Source organism: Limanda limanda, chromosome 7 (assembly GCF_963576545.1).
Source record: "Limanda limanda chromosome 7, fLimLim1.1, whole genome shotgun sequence".
NCBI lineage: Eukaryota > Metazoa > Chordata > Actinopteri > Pleuronectiformes > Pleuronectidae > Limanda > Limanda limanda.
The window spans coordinates 15,467,768-15,486,109 of NC_083642.1; the positions used below are offsets into that span (position 1 = coordinate 15,467,768).

The 18,342-nt window shown below is 41.8% G+C and overlaps 1 protein-coding gene across 1 annotated transcript in view; it reads left to right on the forward strand.

Annotated features, from left to right (window-relative positions):
• Window positions 1–18,342, forward strand: part of cpne5a (copine Va) — a 67,730-nt gene that overhangs the window by 22,866 nt on the left and 26,522 nt on the right. The window contains exons 8-10 of the mRNA XM_061075097.1: window positions 13,090–13,153; window positions 17,474–17,577; window positions 17,842–17,946. Coding sequence (XP_060931080.1) covers window positions 13,090–13,153; window positions 17,474–17,577; window positions 17,842–17,946 — 273 coding nt within the window. The remainder of the gene's footprint in view (window positions 1–13,089; window positions 13,154–17,473; window positions 17,578–17,841; window positions 17,947–18,342) is intronic.

Consider the following 18,342-nt stretch of genomic DNA (forward strand, 5'->3'; position numbering starts at 1 on the left):
TGCACGACCCGTGAAATAACCCATTTAATTTAGTTGTGTGTCTGGATCAGGGGGCGGATGCAGGATTTTTACACACTTTAACATTGTGACATTGTTGAAATAAATCCGACATGTGCTAATTTGGGGCAGATCCATGTTAAAATCAGGATCTAGGGCTATTAATTGTGGTTTCATAAGAAAATTATTTGGCCTATGTGCTCTCTGAGGGCCATCCTAGTTTTATAATTCGCTCAGCACTACTCAACTTGTCCTCTCGACGAGACATGTTTTAACTTTGCAGTTTTCAGACATCATCACGTGATGAAAACTCAGTGGCACCTCTCAGCCCATTCAACTGTGGTGGAGCTCCCCTGCAGTATTTCACACGATCCAGCTAAATTGAGGCAGTGATGAATATGTCTGTCTTCCAGAGCCATCGGTGTCATACATTACACTGCAAGATTAGAACCATGTGCTTGGGCTGAATGGGAACCGGGTAATTGAACACGACTGGGAGCTACCTCAGCGCAATTACTGTCATTAGGTAGGAGATCTACGACGGAGAGAGTGGATCGAAGGCAGCACCCATGGACCCGCCTGTGTAGCTCTTTGAACAACGTCTGTCTGTTTTCAGTGAGAAGGAGGTTTTGACTCTACAGATGTCGTGCTTGTGTGTGAGGATGTGAAGTGCGGTGTGTGCAGGCATCTATGTGAAGTGAGGGGCAGTGCTGGCCCCGGGAGCCGGAGGGTTGGTGTGAACAGCAGGGCTTTGGTGTCGACCATGAACTCTGCCAGGGACTGGTGGCGGTGGATAACAGAGCTCGGTGCCCTTCAGCGCTGAATAAGAGGATGAGCAGGATCAAGAGACAGTGTTCACCAGTGTGCTGTAAACAGGGCTTCACACCGCACATCAGAAACAGGCAGGCGGCTCAGGAGCCCCAGGCAGACATGATGCACAAACGTATTGATCGTGAATCTTCAGCAGGGCACCTTGGTAACCGCAGAGACTCTGCAATCTGCTCTGCTGCAATGGCTAATTTATCTGCAGCTGAGGATAATGGTGATAAAATAGTACTTGTTAGCAGGTAATGCAGATACACAAGAATAAAGCTAAATATTGCTTTAGTTAAATGTTCTCTTCCTAATGACTTCCAGGCACAGTTTTATTCAGCCCCATCCTTTTGGAATAGTTTATCCACGGTGTTGGGCTAATGGAGTTCCCCTCCCCTCCTGTCATAGACGATAGCTCAAAAGTTGTTTAATGGCTCCGTGCTCCATTTCCTTGTCATGCATCCTGATGTGACAGAGCCTCTCTGGACTGCAGCTTTGAGGAACAGCTCCTGCAGAGACCGGGGGGAATCTGTTAGCCATGCTTAAACAAGCCCTCCCAAGGCACACTGCATCCAATGACCTGCTTAAGAAGCACATCAGCACCCCTTTCCCTATTTTCCACACTTCATCTCTCATTTATTCTCTCTCTCCAGCAGATTTCTTTTTTTTTCAAGCTTGACCCATTTCTCCGCATTGTGTTCTCTATTACTTTTTGTTTCCCAAAACCCTCTGTTCTCTTGCTGTCTCCCCCCCCCCCCCAACAAACACAATACAATGAGAACATCTTACTGACTTATCTTAGTTAACATTAACCATCACTGCTGACTGCCTCCCGAACCCCCCAAATACCATACATCACACACACAAAAGAAAGTGAAAAAAGGCCCTTGGTTGTTTTGTATATCATTAGTGGGACCATACGTTTGTCCCTACATTGATAGTGAGTCACTACATGTCAAAAAATTGTCTTTGATGGGAATGAAATTTTGGAATCAATTTAAAGATAAAATATTACAGAATGTGATTGAAACAATAGATTATTAAATCTAATATAATAATATAAAATATGAAGTCTATTGTGTGTTATAACCTATAAAGTTTTTACAGAGTAATGCAGGACCAGTGCCTAAAGAAACCTGACATGAGAAGGAATTAAGCTAAGGAATTAAAAGTAGTAATTAATTTGGGATATTGTATAGGATATTGAAATATTGAAATTTGACATGTTGGAGTATATGTGCACAAAGCATTCACCATTTTCTTTGTACTTTTCCCGTCATATTAGCATAAACTTGAAACTCACACTGAATGATATACCACACTCAATCATTTCTATATTTGTACAAGCATTGCACATGAGGACAGTCGTAATCTTCTGGTGTTTGCTCTTGAGCCGGTTTCCACTCGCTTATTTGTTTTGGGGATAATAACGGGGAAAGATGTAATGTATGGCATTTCCCACGTGACTGCATTAAGATGCGAACGTGTGAACACTGGTACAAATCAGTTCTGTTTATAATGTGGTTTTAATGAGAGCCATGTATCAGAGTTCTCTGTCGCTGAGAAAATGCAAAGCAAAATGATTGAGTGATGCAGGTAAATGGCATCTTTTACTGAAAACACGTCGGCTGTCACGCCACTCTCGTGGTCGCGTTCATTTGATAGCCTGTGGGCAGGAATCATAATATGGCCGTACACGTAACATGATAATAAAGTTCATTTTACAAATAACAGCAACCTTTTCTGTTGGTGTGGTGAATTATGCCACACACTAGAGCATGCGAATGCAGCACAACATTAGCATATTAAACCCATTAGCTGTGAATGTGCCGTCCGCCCTACAATAGAAGCAGGAAATGAACTGTAATCAAAACCACAGTGACTGTCGTGGGTGTGCTGGCGTGGGAGCCAAGGGAGCCAAGGGAGGAAAGGTAAATGTAGAAAATAATAGCAATGTACAGTATGTGACTTCATGATGTCATTGAGCTTGTCTCTTTGCCTATCTCCACTTGCAGTTGTGGGAATAGATGTAAAAAATAAAAAGAAAGCGTTACATAACGTGCGAATATACCCTGGATGTCGAGATAACATGGCAGTTTAATGTAATATTGATTTTATGTCCTCGGGTCTGTTATCAGTGGGACATGTATGATTCAGTATTTTTTTTTCAAGCCTCCATCACAAACTGAAACGGGTCTTTACTCTGTGTTCTTCTTTAATGTCCAAGGCCAAAACAGAAATTTGCTTTAACTGAACCCAGGGATGGATTCAAACCTTTTAAGATGGAAACAGAAATGATGAAAGTGAACTAAAACTAATAGATTTTTTCTTGAATTCTTGATTTGTTTTGATAAAACGTATTAAAACATGACAGATTTGATAACAGCGGAGGAGGTTTGATGTCAATTATTTATTTCTCTGGTGTGAGAAGCCGAGGATTAATATGTGCACTGACCAGTTTGTCGTGCTAGAGTCAACCTGCTTTCTAATTCCATTAATTACTCTAAATCACTTCTGTAAAGAAATATATTTCCTCATATTTTGCTTCTTTATTCCTGTTAAAATCACGTCTAGCTTTTCTGAAGTACTTTCTTTAATTGTGTTTGTCACGCTCTATATAAGCAATGAAAACAATTTTACAGTGAAAGCTTATCTGTCAAAGCCTTCTGCAAGACTCCTTCATGGCGATACACAGTGGGGCCGACTTAGAACAAAAAGAACAGTGCGCATAAGGACCAAAATACTGAATATAGTATAGATTAAAACAATTACAAAATAAATGTAACATACAAAATGGAAAACCTAATTTGCCTAAGTGAACTAAAGATTGGAAGTGCGCCTTCATATAAATCAAATTACATTACAATGAGAACATTTATTAAAAATGGGTAACACAGTTGTTAGGTTCCCAATCCAACATTACCTTCTTTTCAATCACTTGTCTCCTTGCAGTCTGATAGAAAAAGGGATTATTTCCATCCTATACAGTATAAATCTTAAATAAAGTCAATCCATTCAATTCAGTCGCGCTAAGAATCTGAAACAAATTTCCTGCTCTGAAGCCAGGGCGTCCATGTTCACAGTCTCCACTTCCAATGGAATCTCCTCTTGAAACACTTTTTGCAAAACTTTCTGAACTTCATGCCGGAAAGATATCATTAAAGGACGCGAGACCCGAATGTGTGATAGTGATTTGCCTCTGAGGACCCGCACTGTCTTCAGCAGTTATAATATGTGGTATAATGTCTCTTTGTACCAGAGTAATACAGAACTTGATGAGGTTTTTTTCAAACCCTCTAAATATAGAAGTTTCACGTGGCAGCTTGCTAAAATATTCCCAGTCAAACAAGCAATTATAATTAAAGCAGCAGAGTCTGGGGAGAAAAGTCCATAAAAGTCCATCTCACACTGTTGGTGGAGACCTGAGCTTCAAATGGCTCCATAGTGAGTCTCTGTCATATCCGTTTGCGTGACAGAGACTCAGGGAACAAAGTGAGAGCAATCAACAGGGACCTATTAAGATCTCACTTTGATGGCTGGTACCAATGTTAAGTAATGACTGCTCACACCAGTGCAGATGTTGATACACATGTTGAATGATGACTGCTCACACCAGTGCAGATGTTGAATGACAAACAGAGGCCGGCGATGAATGCTAATGTTTTTTTAGAATTAAGTCGTGATAAACATTGAAGCTGCTCTCATGAAATCATTCACGCTCGACTCAACTGAATCATCTCTCTAAAAAAACAAATAGGACATTCTGTAAGACATCTGAAAACCTGTTTGAAGTTCTGAAAAACAAGGTTGCATGAAATGACATCAATCTTGGTATCATCATACAGATGTGAAATATTTTATTACTCTCCCAAAAGACTCTCATCCTTGTGTCTGCACGGTGAACTACTCCTCATTTCAACATTGTATCTGCTCTTATTTATTTCTACAGATCATTTCTAGCACATTTTAGGTTTGCTTGATACAACAATTGCAAAACAAGAAATCTATTATTATTGTGTCATATTATACAAAACAAGCATATTGTATTGCAATACTTTAAATACAGTATATGGCATATATTGTATTTTTATTCAATGTGTTCGCTATATTAAATAATGAAATTCAAAACAACTAAAGCACCATGTTGTTAGCTGACAATGCTGCTTTTGGTAAACTTAAGATTTTTTCCAGCTGACTCACTGACGTGAAATGCATTTGGAAGATAATTCAGTTCAACTTGACGTCCTGACAAGCTGTGAAAACACCAGACAACACAAACAAATGATCAAATTCATAATTTAATATAAATAAATTAACACATTTCAATCAATAAGTTGCATGATAAGATGAACAAGAGTTAAGGTTGTTTGAAATCAGCAGATATTTGATTTAACAAAAGGCGGTTGCAAACAGGAGAGTCCTCTGCATCGACCTGAAGGAATCTCTGGAAGTTTTTTTTCCAGATTTGTGGAGCATAACATTTGAACTGCTTTGCTTCTCTCATGTCTACTTTTGATTCACAGCAGACCCTTCGGTGTGTGGATGGTTCAAAGGGATCAGTAGACCAGAAATGTGTCTTGCCCCTTAACCAGTGTTTTATATACCAACAGCGGTATTTGATGTCAGTTACTTGACAGTTAGGGAGTCAGTGTAAAGATCTGAGAACTGTAAAGATATGATCCACCTTCTTGGGTTAAGTGAGGACTCGAGCAGCAGTGCTTTTAAATCAGCTGCAGCGTCTGATCAATCCTTTTCAGAGAGACTTGTAGATGAGGCATTAGTTATTTAGTTCTTGGTATTTTCTTAAGGTGGCAATAAGTGCAATTGTAATTGGGTTAATGTGGCCAGAGAAATGAATGTCTGGTTTTGTTTGTAGTGGGAGCTGAGCCAATGACTTTTTACCCTGTCTCCAAAACATCTTCAGTTTTATTTCTGTTTAATAAAAAAGAAAAGAGTGTAATAGAATCATCTTCACAAGATGTCAAACTGGGTGTGTCGAGTAGCACGGCTGCGTGACTCCGTACAAGTTCACTCAGGAGAAGCGGAGGGCATCGGTTCACTCATCTCGACTTCAGAGACTTCTTTTAAAGTTGATGGTTAATGCAGTTAGCTCGCGGACTGACTGACGGGAGGCTTCAAAGCAGCCGTTCTTTTGGATTGAACATCTGTGCTCCACATTTAAATGAGTGGAAGAGAGGGAAACTCATCAAACTGATCCAAGTAGCACTGTGAGTAGAGAGACAGACGCAGCGATAGCGTTTATTTGCCCGATTAGCCGCGTGTTTGTCAATAATGCTTAACTGGGAGTCGAGGTGTTTCGAACTGCTTACAGCGATCAGCGTCCTCTGCTTCGGGACATCACACACAATTAGGAGATTCTGCTGGCTCGCTAAATGCCAATTTGGCCTCCGAGACGGAGCATCAACAAGGGCCCCTCTCTCTGTGCGTATTCCTGCTGTCCTGATTGTACAAGAGCCCCTTTTGTCCGATGAAACAAGAACTTAATAGAAACCATTTGGGTTCTACAAGAGGCAAAAACAGAAACACTTGTAGCAAACTGCTTTATTTTTTTTCACCCGGCCTTCACACTGTGAATTGATCTGTTTATGACTCCTCAGGGACAACATCTAAAAATCTCACCTTTTTTCTTCCATGAAAAGAGGCAGTTCATTTAACCACTTGGTAAAGGTCGTCTTTTTTTTTTCTTCAAAGATTTGTACATAATAAGGCAATGGATTTTTAGCTTCACACTATTAATAGAGGCCTCAGGTGCGAGTGCATACAAGGGCAGGTGAGGTTTTTACACAGTAGATAAGCTTAACTAATTTGTTTTTCACTCTGAGCAGAATGCGTTCATTCCTTTCATGGCCATGTGCCGTCTGGAAAGGTGGGAGAGAGCATCCTTGAGGAGTCTGAGCGAGGGCTTCGCTGCCCCACGTTTAACACTACGAGTTGTTAATCTATTTAGCAGCTGAAAAACAATCTGTCGGCACAGAGTTGGCAATCTATAGTCTCAGCAGTAACTACCACAGAGAAGGTCAGGGCGACCAGCGTAACACGATTTGGATTCCATTATTCGCTTCCCGCCACGCCAGGGGGAGGGGGGGGCCAAAGGTGCTGTGGCCTCATGACCCGACAGGTATAAACAGAAAATTGGCTTTGATTCAGTATCATTCACCTGCAGTGGGGAAACGGGATCAAATGCAACTTGCATCATTTGTGTTATAACAAAGAGAAGTGGGCTCTTCTTCTGGCCTCACCGAGAGAGGGATGTTCTGTTCCTGCCGGAGCGGGGGGGGAAATGGGCTCGTCACGTCCTCCAGAGAGAGGTTTTCTCATTGGCAGGAGAAAACACAAGGATGAAAGTACACGGTGGAATTAAAAACAGAGAACATTTCTCGATTGATTGAAAATCTAATCCTCTCTATTATGTCCAAAAAAACAAATTTGTCAATTTATTTTTTTTACTTGAAGGTGGTTGATGAACATCTCATCGATTTGGACTCCACAACAAATCAAACGTTGTCCTACTGATTGAAGCCCCGGCCGTAATTTGTGTAGTAAAAATGTCAACAACGACCTCATTACATCACTACACACTCATAAAAATGGAATACAATCAAAATGTAGCTGTATTTCATATTTATTCTTTGTGTAAGAGCAAAGCTGAATTCACACAACGCATAACAAGACAAGTTTTCTTCCATTGAGGTTGTGATAATGGTCGTCATGCAACAGTGAGAGAATATGTATCCAAACAAGACAAAACTATAGATAACACAACACGACATGAGGGACATAAAAGGATGATATCCAGTGATGAAATGCTCTCCCGACGTTTCCGCTGGAGATAAAGAAGCAAACAAACTCGTTTCCTCTGAACATTTCTCTGCACTGTTTATTGGCTTTGTGCTGTTTCCTAACAAAGCATCAAAGACTCCACTCAGGTTGCCCTTAGCTATACCTGCTTTAAACACAATACTGCAGCACCAGCAGGAAGCAGTTCTCTTTTCCTCGCTGAGAAATACAGTTATGTGCTCTGGTGTCCTTCGGAATCAGACACTACACTTTTAACACTCTACTTTTTTTCCCGAGTCAATGAAGTGTGAACTGTGTATGAAGATCAGTGGGATTAAGGTTATAATCCCATTAATCCCATATAGAGTTTTGGCAGCCTTGTGCTATTCTGTTGAACTATGATCTGCCGACCACCTCTCATGTTTACTGTGGCACAATGCCACGTTATCTGTCTGCCCTCCATCTCTGCTGGTCCGTCACTCAACTGGTTTGGTTCAGTTACTCCAATCAATTACACCAGATCCAATAAAATACACGTGTGTGTGTGTGTATGTCCATATAAGTAACTCAAATACGCCTGCATGTGCTTAGATTTGTTCTGCTTGTGGTGAAACTATATGTACTTACACTCAGGACAGATTTCCTGTGCTCCAGCTTCAGTTTTACTTAAACCCAGTTAAAGTAACTAGTGTTAAGAAGTAACAAACCCACAACCAGGGCAGAACAAATTAAACATGTCAACAATACACCTGGCCTTCTTGGTTTGGGATTTTTGAACGGACTATAGACAGACAAAAAAATCCAATCACAGAGGGGGAAAAAATGAAGGCTTTATTTATATTGCACTTATCTCAACCAGGTTACGAAATGCTGCTTACAAAATCTGTGGCAAAAAATTAATAAATAACAATACAAGGTATTCAATTCAGTTCAATTTTAGCTCAAAATCATAAGAAATGAAGGTCGAGACTTTAACATTTGTAGAGAAACCCAACAGTAACCACAACAAGCGAGCACTTGCAGTATTTGAGTGTGAGAGCTGGGATTTGAGTAAAAACATTACAAAATCGGAACGTGAAAGCAATGAGTCCCGCTCTCAAACTGAAAGATCACACTGTTGAATAAAGATAGAAAATTAACCCCATTCATAACTGTATCCAGGTTTCTTATGACTGCAGGTGTTTCTTCATTTCTTACTATCTCAGCCACTCTGAGATGGTTCAGAAACCCGGATAATCAGTTTAGATGGCACAGTGTCACGGTTTCTACCACTCTGCAAAATAACAGTTTTCTTTAGCACGGTAACACTGCATGCATTTCATCTCATTTGCCCACCCTGCGCTTTTCCCTTTGCTTGAGCTCTCATTCATTTTGCCGAGCAGATAACCTCCCCCCACTTTCATATGCGTGACACGTTGCAGCGTTGTTAAATATCAAGACCATTCCTCATCCTAATGACCTAATGTGAATGGCATCAACAATTGCTTCCTTCCCCCTCTTCGGACTTTAATCTTAAAAGCCTCCGCCCACCTCTGCAGGGAAAGGTAATGAAGAACGTAGACCGTTGTGAATCACCATTTTGCAACAGCTACCGTCCCTAGATAGGAAATTATAGAGCCTATACATTGAGCCTGCATATCTATAATATAATATGTCATGCACAACGACCTTTGATGCTTCTTTTGTGCAGGAATAAACAACTGGCCTCTCCTCTGTTGGGTATTCTCATCGGTTTTCTGCAGAACAGCAATATCTGAAACTTTGGCCCAGCAATTGTAGTGATGCTTAAATATTCTGCTTGATCTCTTTCCATTGACCTGATCAAACAGGAGGATCTGTCAAGACGGCCGTGGCTAACTCTGCTTCAGTGTGAGCTAAAAGGATTGCTTCCTCTCATCCCTGTCGTGGGGAAGGATGACACGGTGCCACAAGGCTATGCTTCAGTTCTGTCTCCACTAAGGGAGCCTCAGTGACAAGATAGTTATCTGACTGTAAATATCGAGGCCTGCAGAGGTTTTCACAGACACATTAGAGCACATCAGAGCGAGGCATCGGATCGGCTACGACCATACGGCACAGTCGAATGCCAAGGGAAGGCTGTAGGTGACTGTATGAATTACTGAGTGTGGTGTAAAGCACATAGCTACTTGGCATGTGGCTCGTGAAGCCACTACTCACCTGGATTGCTGTGATGCTGGATTGCTTTATTATATCACATTAATCATTCACTCTAAGCACAGAAATCTTGTACGACGACAGGAAGTCATCAGTCTCTTCAGAGCAAGACCACCTCATCAAAACTCAATGTCTGCATTTACCTCAGAATTTACACGACATTACTGCTTCTGCAAAATGATCTGCTCTTCGCGACTGTTTCTCTCAACTATAGATTACATTTAATCTTGTAGAAATGAAATAACAGAATAACATAGATCATCCTTTCTTTCTTCAGATACACTCAAGGTTGTGACTGTGCTTATTTAGCCAGTACCACTTCATTTTCCTGCCACAGTGCGGGTCACTTGTTTATTCAAACTTTATTAATATTGTCCCAATCGCACCAAATCCATACTGCACATCCATGGGCCTTTAATAATACATAACTGTGAAACCGATAAGACCAACGGTTCTTGAGATATGCCTTCAACAGACAGATTGACAGAATGGCTGATTTTTGTAATTAATAGATTGATGAAATATGAATACCAATAATGATACAGTTTAGGGTATGATTTGAATAATGCTTGTTATTGATGTGAAACTCATTAGTTGATTATTACTTGACTCGTCCACCTAGAGGTCAGAAGATACAATGATATACACATACAGGACAAAAATAATGAAAAGCACAATACTGAAAAGGGAGAGTTTGTGTTTGTACTGTTGTTGATGTAACATGAAACATTGAAGCTGTCACATGTTGACATGAGTCATTCAGCTGGGGTCTGCCCGAGTGTGAAACATCGCAATATACCCTGTTGTGGTTTGAACGTAGTCATTTGAAGATCCAAGCGTTGGAGCTGCAGCAGGATCAGTGGAGACAAATATGGAACAAATGTTCTCGAGCAGCTGATTAAAGCCAGTCAGTTTCTCGCAGCAGTCAGACTGAAGGCCCTCGCTCACTGCTGATAGCGCGGGAAGGAGGACCCCAGCACCGCATTTCACATGGTTTCATCATCAAAGCCTTTTGCCCCACTGAGGAACTGGCAGCGAATGAGTGCTGAGCGAATGAGGCCTCTTGATGCGGGACATTTCATCCCCAACAGTCACACATCAGTACAGAAGCTGATGGATCGAGCAAGGAAAAAAAAAATAAAAAAATGCAAGCCTGGGCAATAAAAAGAAGCTTGAGCTACAGATAAACGACGAGTGTATTTATCCGTGCAGTGCTTGCTCTTCAAGTTAAGTTAAGTCATTGTCAGAGGAAATGTCGTGCTGAGTTACGCACGCTTCATTTAAAATGCCGTTGCCCTTTTGGTACCTGCTCTGGTCTCCGCAGCAGATAAGAGCCGAGCGGTGCAGCTAATGCATCTGGGAGCTGATTTTTAACCAATCACATGGTATCGTTTCCCAGTTTGAAAGGCGATTTGGTCGTTATTTTGACTTGAGGGAGACCTGTGGGGCGTGCTGGGTTCACTGGCCTCGTCAATGAGAGGTTTACGGCTCTTTGAGGCACCATCAGTCTGCATGGTGTGCAACTCAGACTGAAACATCAATAATTCAAGGACAGTTAATTCACCTTGAGATTGGTCTCCACGGAGCCTGAACATGGAGCCTGAGAAAGAAATGTGTGTGCCCTCTTCATTTAAAATCTGGTCTCATCGAAGACTGTGATAATTCTCTTGCACATGCAGCCGCTGTGGTTGGAGGCTTTGCGCAGAGGATTTATATTAACGCATCGATCGAAATTGATTCATCAGTGGACAGTTGCTTTTATGATGCATTACACTCTGTGTCTTATTGGATTGGAAAACCCAAGAGTGACCAGTAAAGGTTAATGGAAAACATCCCGTGCCATTTATCTTAAAAATGCTGCACAAGGAGATAATAAAGAAAGGAAACAGACTCTGTATCTTATAGAGCTGCTCTCAGACATGCACGGAACTCCTGATATTGTCCTGAAGTTTTCCATAGGAGCTGTATGTGAGAATGTCAGTGGCCCTTACATTCTCCTGAGGTTTCCCTGCCAGCTCCCCAGTAATTGTCCAAATGAGTCCCTGTGAGGATACAGCAGGATATTGTGCGGCGGATTCACTGCTGGCGAGTGGGTGACGTTTATAACATGCAAGAGATGCAAAACAAAAAAGATAAAAACAAACAAAAATAATGGTGTCATATTCGTGGAAGATGAAGATGTAAACTTGGAAAAATTATGGGATTTGAGAGCTTACGTGATGATGACCGACGCTGGTGTTGATGTGCTCTCAACAAAAACGTGATTTTCTCACAGCAATTTCCGCAGCACCAGCCCTCACCCGAACCCGAGAATCTCTTGCTGCATTCTTGATATGTGAAAATCCTTTAACTCTCTGCTAACAGCTGAGGTTTCCTTGTATATCCATTACTGCATGTTCAGCCAGGTAGCAGGTTTGAGCTTTAAATTGTAAATAATGCAAGCATCTGCTCCTCTAGTCAGACGACCTCCAATTAACCGGTATGGAATCCAGTATTACTGCCCGTCAGATATTCTGTCACAGCTTGATGAGGATCAACAGCGAGTCTGACCTTCTCCCGATTGGTCTCCTGCTCAGGCCGCAGCAGGACTCCCGTGTTATTTCCTTCTTTATCGAGAGGGATGACAGCAGTGTCAGCAGCTGGAGCGCTGCTGCACAACCACAAAGGAGACATGTTGTTCTGTGTTGGGTGGAATGGGCTCGCTGCCTCTCAAGGCCTCAGAGGATGCAGAGAGTTGTCGAGATTGAAAATTACAGCCAAATAAAGTTTAGGACTAACTCTGTCGAGACGCAATGTTTTTGTGTTGATGAGAAGCGAGTGAAGAGGTAATGTGCAGAAAAGCAGGGATGTATAAACTCTCTTGATCATCTGCTGCAGCAGGAATCAGCGTAAAGCAGACTTTACGTTCTCTGTGTGGTTTTGGAAAACAGGGATCAGACGAGTTCTGTGTCTCAGCTGTTATGTCGCACATTTGGCTGAAAAAAACATTGGGCAGGATTTATAACTTTTTTATGGTTTTGTTACAAAGGAGAAACAAAATAATGTGCTCATTAGGACTGTAAACGTGTCAGTTACATTCTGTATTGCATTAATGGATTTTTATAGAAAATTCACCTGTACTGTCGGCCTGAAAAGAAAAATTTGGAAAGTAGAAACATTCTTATGACCATTAATCTTTGTCAGTATAATTAATCGCAAGCAGACATTACAATCCTAAGCTACAGAATGATGAAGGGGAAATGTTCCAGGTTGTGATGTGAACGTCTTTTGTTGAAAGAGTGAATCATATCTTTTTTGTTTTCACAGTGGCATACCTGGGAAGAAATGTGGGACCATTGTCTTGTCGGCCGAGGAGCTGGGAAACTGCAGAGTAAGTCCAAAAAACGTTTTGACAAGTATAGAGTATATCTGAGTTCTCGTTCTGTGATGGCCTCAGGGACATTTGACACAACTTTCCATATACAAACTGGTAAATTGGAAAAACATGAATGAAAAATGAAATTTTGGCAAATTGAATTAAATTTACCAATTTTTCATTTGTCATCTAGAAATGCAACAAATAAGCATTACACAGACCGCTTCATAATACATGTTGTCCAATGTTCACTCATCTAATTTGAAATGGGCCCTGCAACAATGGTGCATTAGTCTTTAATTGAGCATATCCGCTATAGGTGATAGATTATAGCATGTCACTGTGAAATTGTATGTGACACACTTGGGGAATTGTGCACTTTGTGTGAGCTCCATAATGCATGTTGAGCAATCTTCTTCACCAGCCTGCTGAAGTGAAGTGGGTTGTTTAATAGCCTTGACTTCAGTTATATCTCTCGTATCATAGCTGTCCCCATTAAACCAGCAGGATACGCCATGTCTCTGTGCTGCAGAGTTTGTCATTTGGAAATTGTGTACATAGTGAATATGCTCTGAGTTTGAATGGCTATTTAATGAGCCCACATTCATTCCAATTACTAAAGCGGGCATTTTCCCCCGGCGTGCGGTGTGTTAATCCCTGAGTCCTCGCTAATAACCTGTGTCCACTAATGTCCATTGGCTTTCTATCTGCCCTGCTAAATGAAGATAGTAAATAACCACAGTACACTGCAGTGCTGCCAGTGGAGCATGAGGAAGTACCAAGACTTATTGGTCGGAACAACTGGCCTCCCTCAGAGGCTGTAAAGCAAATCACTGGGCTACAATGACTGATTCAATATTTTACGACGCTCTTATACATTAATACACGTAATTATCTAAGGTTTCTGAGCTTAGTAATATCCTGTCCTACATGTGGAGTAAAATCCACCTGGTTTATCTTGAAAAAACTTGACTTTGATGCATCAAAGTTTCTCTTACAGCATCATTTTGTGTCCTGACAAAAAAAAAAACAGTCGCCTGACAGAAAAGGCGTGCTGGTAATAAATCTGCAGTGATGGCCGTTACTTGTTCTGTCCTGCAGTATCGAAGCGTCAGTGCTCAGAGTCGTTGAGGGGCTGCTGGGAGTCATCAGGTGCATTGGATCCACGATGATAAGAGTTAGCATTGTCCCCTGAAAGCACCACTTCAAGAGGCGATTTTGTAATATAAATGCAAATGATCATCGCTGGTTCAAATGACCATCTCCTCTCTCCCAGACTCAATTAGAGAGACCCAGACTTGACATGTCACTCCACACCTGCCCTGTTTACAGAGTTTAACCCTGACTGGGAAAAAACTCCGGCTTGAGTAGAGAACAGGATGAAGACATGAAAGAAAAGAGAGATCACTGTCGGTGCCGTTCTCACACTTGTGAATTATAGTGTTTTGGATTTGGTGCCATTCATCCGGATGCTGTTTATCATATAATACATCTGTTGCCAATAAATGAAGGAAGCAGAGGTACTGCATCACCTGAGGCAAACACTGTAACTCATGTTTGGAGGAAACTGTAACCAGCAGAGGGGAAGTTCTGCAGGGAGCGTTATCTGAGAGGCAGGTTGGCCCTCACCTCATGGTGGTGGATTTGCCAGGTATCATTAGACTGAGCCTCTGCATGGATAAAAGTCTGCCTCTTGGCTGCTGTTATCTCTGGCACATGAGACATGCTGAGCAGCGGCTGGCTCCCTCTCTCATCCTCCCCACTCTCTAGCACAATTCTTACTGATTTAAATCTACGTTAACACCATACGTTTAACAGCAGTGAACCACAGAGAGGTTTATTCCTTCTTGTTTATGTATTAGGATGAGTGAAAGTCTTGTTCAGGATATATGAAAATATACATAATCAACTACATGTTATTTATATAATCCAAAATCACAAATGCTCTTCAAACTCAGCTTCTAAATCTGTTGATAGACTGTGTATAAAGATAAAGGACAGGACGGCTGCCCAGAAGTGAAGCGAACGCGTCTTGATCGCCACCTGGTGGCTGGTTGAAGTATAAATTACGCGATGGCAGCATTTGTATCCGTTTATGGATTGTGAGAGGAAATGGAGACATGTCGTCCATTTTTATTGCCCATGGTCAATATATATCGGCCTCTATTCCTTGACTCTTAAAATATAAAATATTTTGTTGCCTCTGCAGAATATGTACAGTATACACACTCACCAGCTTACTATCAGCTTACACTAAGTCCAATTACCACTTATGTATTGGCTTGTATGTTGTGTTTTCCTTGAACATGTATCCTTCATTTTATCGCTGCATTCAGAAAAGGAAGTTGAGCTTATTACAGTTCCCATTATTATGTTTTGTTATATATCTAAAACTGTTATTAGACGGACACAAAATTCCTGCACCTGAGGCTTACAGTCATTACAGACGACTGAATGGAACAAAGCTTGATCCATCCAAAAGGATTGTGTACATTTCTGATTCCAATAATCCTCTTGCTCGCCCCTCGTTTGGTGATTCACTATGTGATCTCAAGGTTGTTATAAGCTCCTGTAACATGGATTCTGTCCCACGTTCTGAAAGGAGTGCATTGCTCTGCCACGTACCCCATGCGGGGATATCTTGCTGGAGCAGAGAGACGGACGGGAGCATGCAGTCTGCTCTCAGTATTCCCCCTCTGCTCCTGAACCTCAGTGGCTGAAATGAATGTTCTGCCTTTTTCCCCACTTAATGAGAGAACACTGCTGGGCACCGAGGCGGGTGTGTGTTATCGGTGTCTAATGAAGGCTTGAGGCGCTGTGTTACCATGATAGTGTAATTGCAGAGGCTGTGTCAGGGCTAAGCAGGACAGTTATAGGGGGGTGCTATTTTAAAAGACGTTGATAAGTGACCTATGCAAACTTCACTTCAATAAAAGCTTACCTTTTCTTAAATCCACAAAACAAGCCCTGCTGGGCAAATGAGATGTTCCGGTGAAAGATATCAAGGGAGAGATTCAGGTACAGAATACAGAGCTGTTTCCTCTATAACGTGGCTGGTACATATCCAACTGCACAAACTGGGGAAAACAATTATCCATTAAAATGCTCCCTTCTTCCTGTACGCTGGTTGGAAACACAGAAAATAACAGTAGGAGATGAAATTAGATATGCAGCAGCAAATGGAGCCTCAAATGACAGTTTAATCAGCCCGTTACTTTGCTTCTGTTCCAATATTTTCACAGTATTAGTTGGCAACAAAGCACAATTACAGACAGCACATAATCAAATTAGCTCAATTTTCAGCAGAATGTGAATAGAATTAATTGATGAGTATAATCACTGTGTATCTGTGCAGCTTCATCCAATCCTCTCTTGTGGCGATTGCCTCAGAAATAGAGGCTGGTCTGTGTCCTAGGCATAAAGTGATATGATGGGGGGTTAGTGCGCGTTAGGTCGGAGGCGGTGCGCACCACACTGATGTGGGTCAAAGCAGTCGATAAAGGCCCTGCCCGGCACCATGCTGATTCCCATCTAATGGCTGCACTTCAATCCCTGAAAGCCCGAGAGCTGTGAATGTCTTCTGATATCACATCTCAGGCTTTAGCATTTGATGATTAACACACTTGACTTGCAGATGCAGCATGTTCCCAGGGGCGACACTTTCTAAAATATCCTGTAATGGCTTCCAGTGACACTTTGCAGAATTTCTCCTGCTTCGTACCTGTCCACTCTGTGGCCACTGTACAGCCTCCCCAATTGATACAGATGCAGAATATTAACTTGACCACAGGGAGTCTATCTGGAACCAAAGGCATTACATGGCATGGCCATTGTCCTTGTAATGGAAGCACACATTGAAATGCTGCCTAAATGAGTATAATTATGCTAATACTAGCCTTTCTAATGTATCATTAGCTGCACTCACACCCTCTACATCCTTTTCGCTAACACACCCCACTTTCTCCCTGTGCAGGGTTTTATAATCCATTACTTTGCCCCTGCACGCTCCCTCATACTATTATTATGATTACATGCAGCACAACAAGGTGTTTTCAATTTGATTTTCCTTATCCCATCCGCTGCTGTTGTGCAGCAGTTGCATAATAAAGAAATGGTAATGAGTGCATTTGTGGGGTTTTGGAAACATAGGGGCCACTGGCTGGATTCGCTCTGCTCTCATCAGGATTTGGTCAGCACTCTGCTTTGATTTGGTGCTCCGGTGCTTTTATATCTTGGCACACAGCCTGTATAAATAAACAACGTCGGCAGGAGCATGGATTTACAATGTCATTTGCGTTTCATTTTTGAGAATTTCTTCCCGCCCTTTGTCTGTAGGATTACTCCACCATGCAATTCTGTGCCAACAAACTGGATAAAAAGGACTTCTTTGGAAAATCGGACCCCTTCATGGTCTTCTACAGAAGCAACGAGGACGGCACGTGAGTTTGCATCTCTTTTCTCCTCCTAAGTGGGTTTTTTATTTTGACTTATCAAAGCCAGGTAGGGGGGTTTTGTGGATTTCAAAGGAGCAGCAACCATGAGAGAGTTAGATTGAGCTCCCTTGAACTCGGCTGCATACAGATATAGATTTATGCAGATGTGCATCCAAAGCAGGCGGCAGTGGGAAGATCTTTATCGCTGGGTATTTTCTTAGAGCTGTGTGTGTTAGGATTTCAAAATTCCTGATGACCTTGAGTCTCCAGGTTCACCATCTGCCACAAGACCGAGGTGATGAAGAACACGCTGAACCCTGTGTGGCAGCCCTTCTCCATCCCCGTCAGAGCGCTCTGCAATGGAGACTACAACAGGTAGGATGAGAGATGATGCACAAGAAAATGTTCTGCTCGCACACACTGGCATGCGGCTTGATTTTTTTTCCAGTGGAAGTTTCAATATGTATGGTACTTACTTCAAAGTGGGAAGGCTGCGTCAAATGTAGACAGTATTGATTTTCTACTTTTATTTTATCTTCTGCTGAAATACAGAATTATTAAAGGCCTAACTCTGTGTACACGCTGCCTGGCCTGGTTGTTCATTGATTTGCCTTCAAGTGGCAAGAGGCGTTGAGAGCGTTTCAAGCTCCTGATGGCATCTCCTATCATATATGAATCTGTTCAGAGCAAAGGAGCCTCGTGGGACACCTGAGGAGCAGAGAGAGCTTTGGCAGGGAAATAAAAAATGAGACGAATGGAAGAAGGATTTTC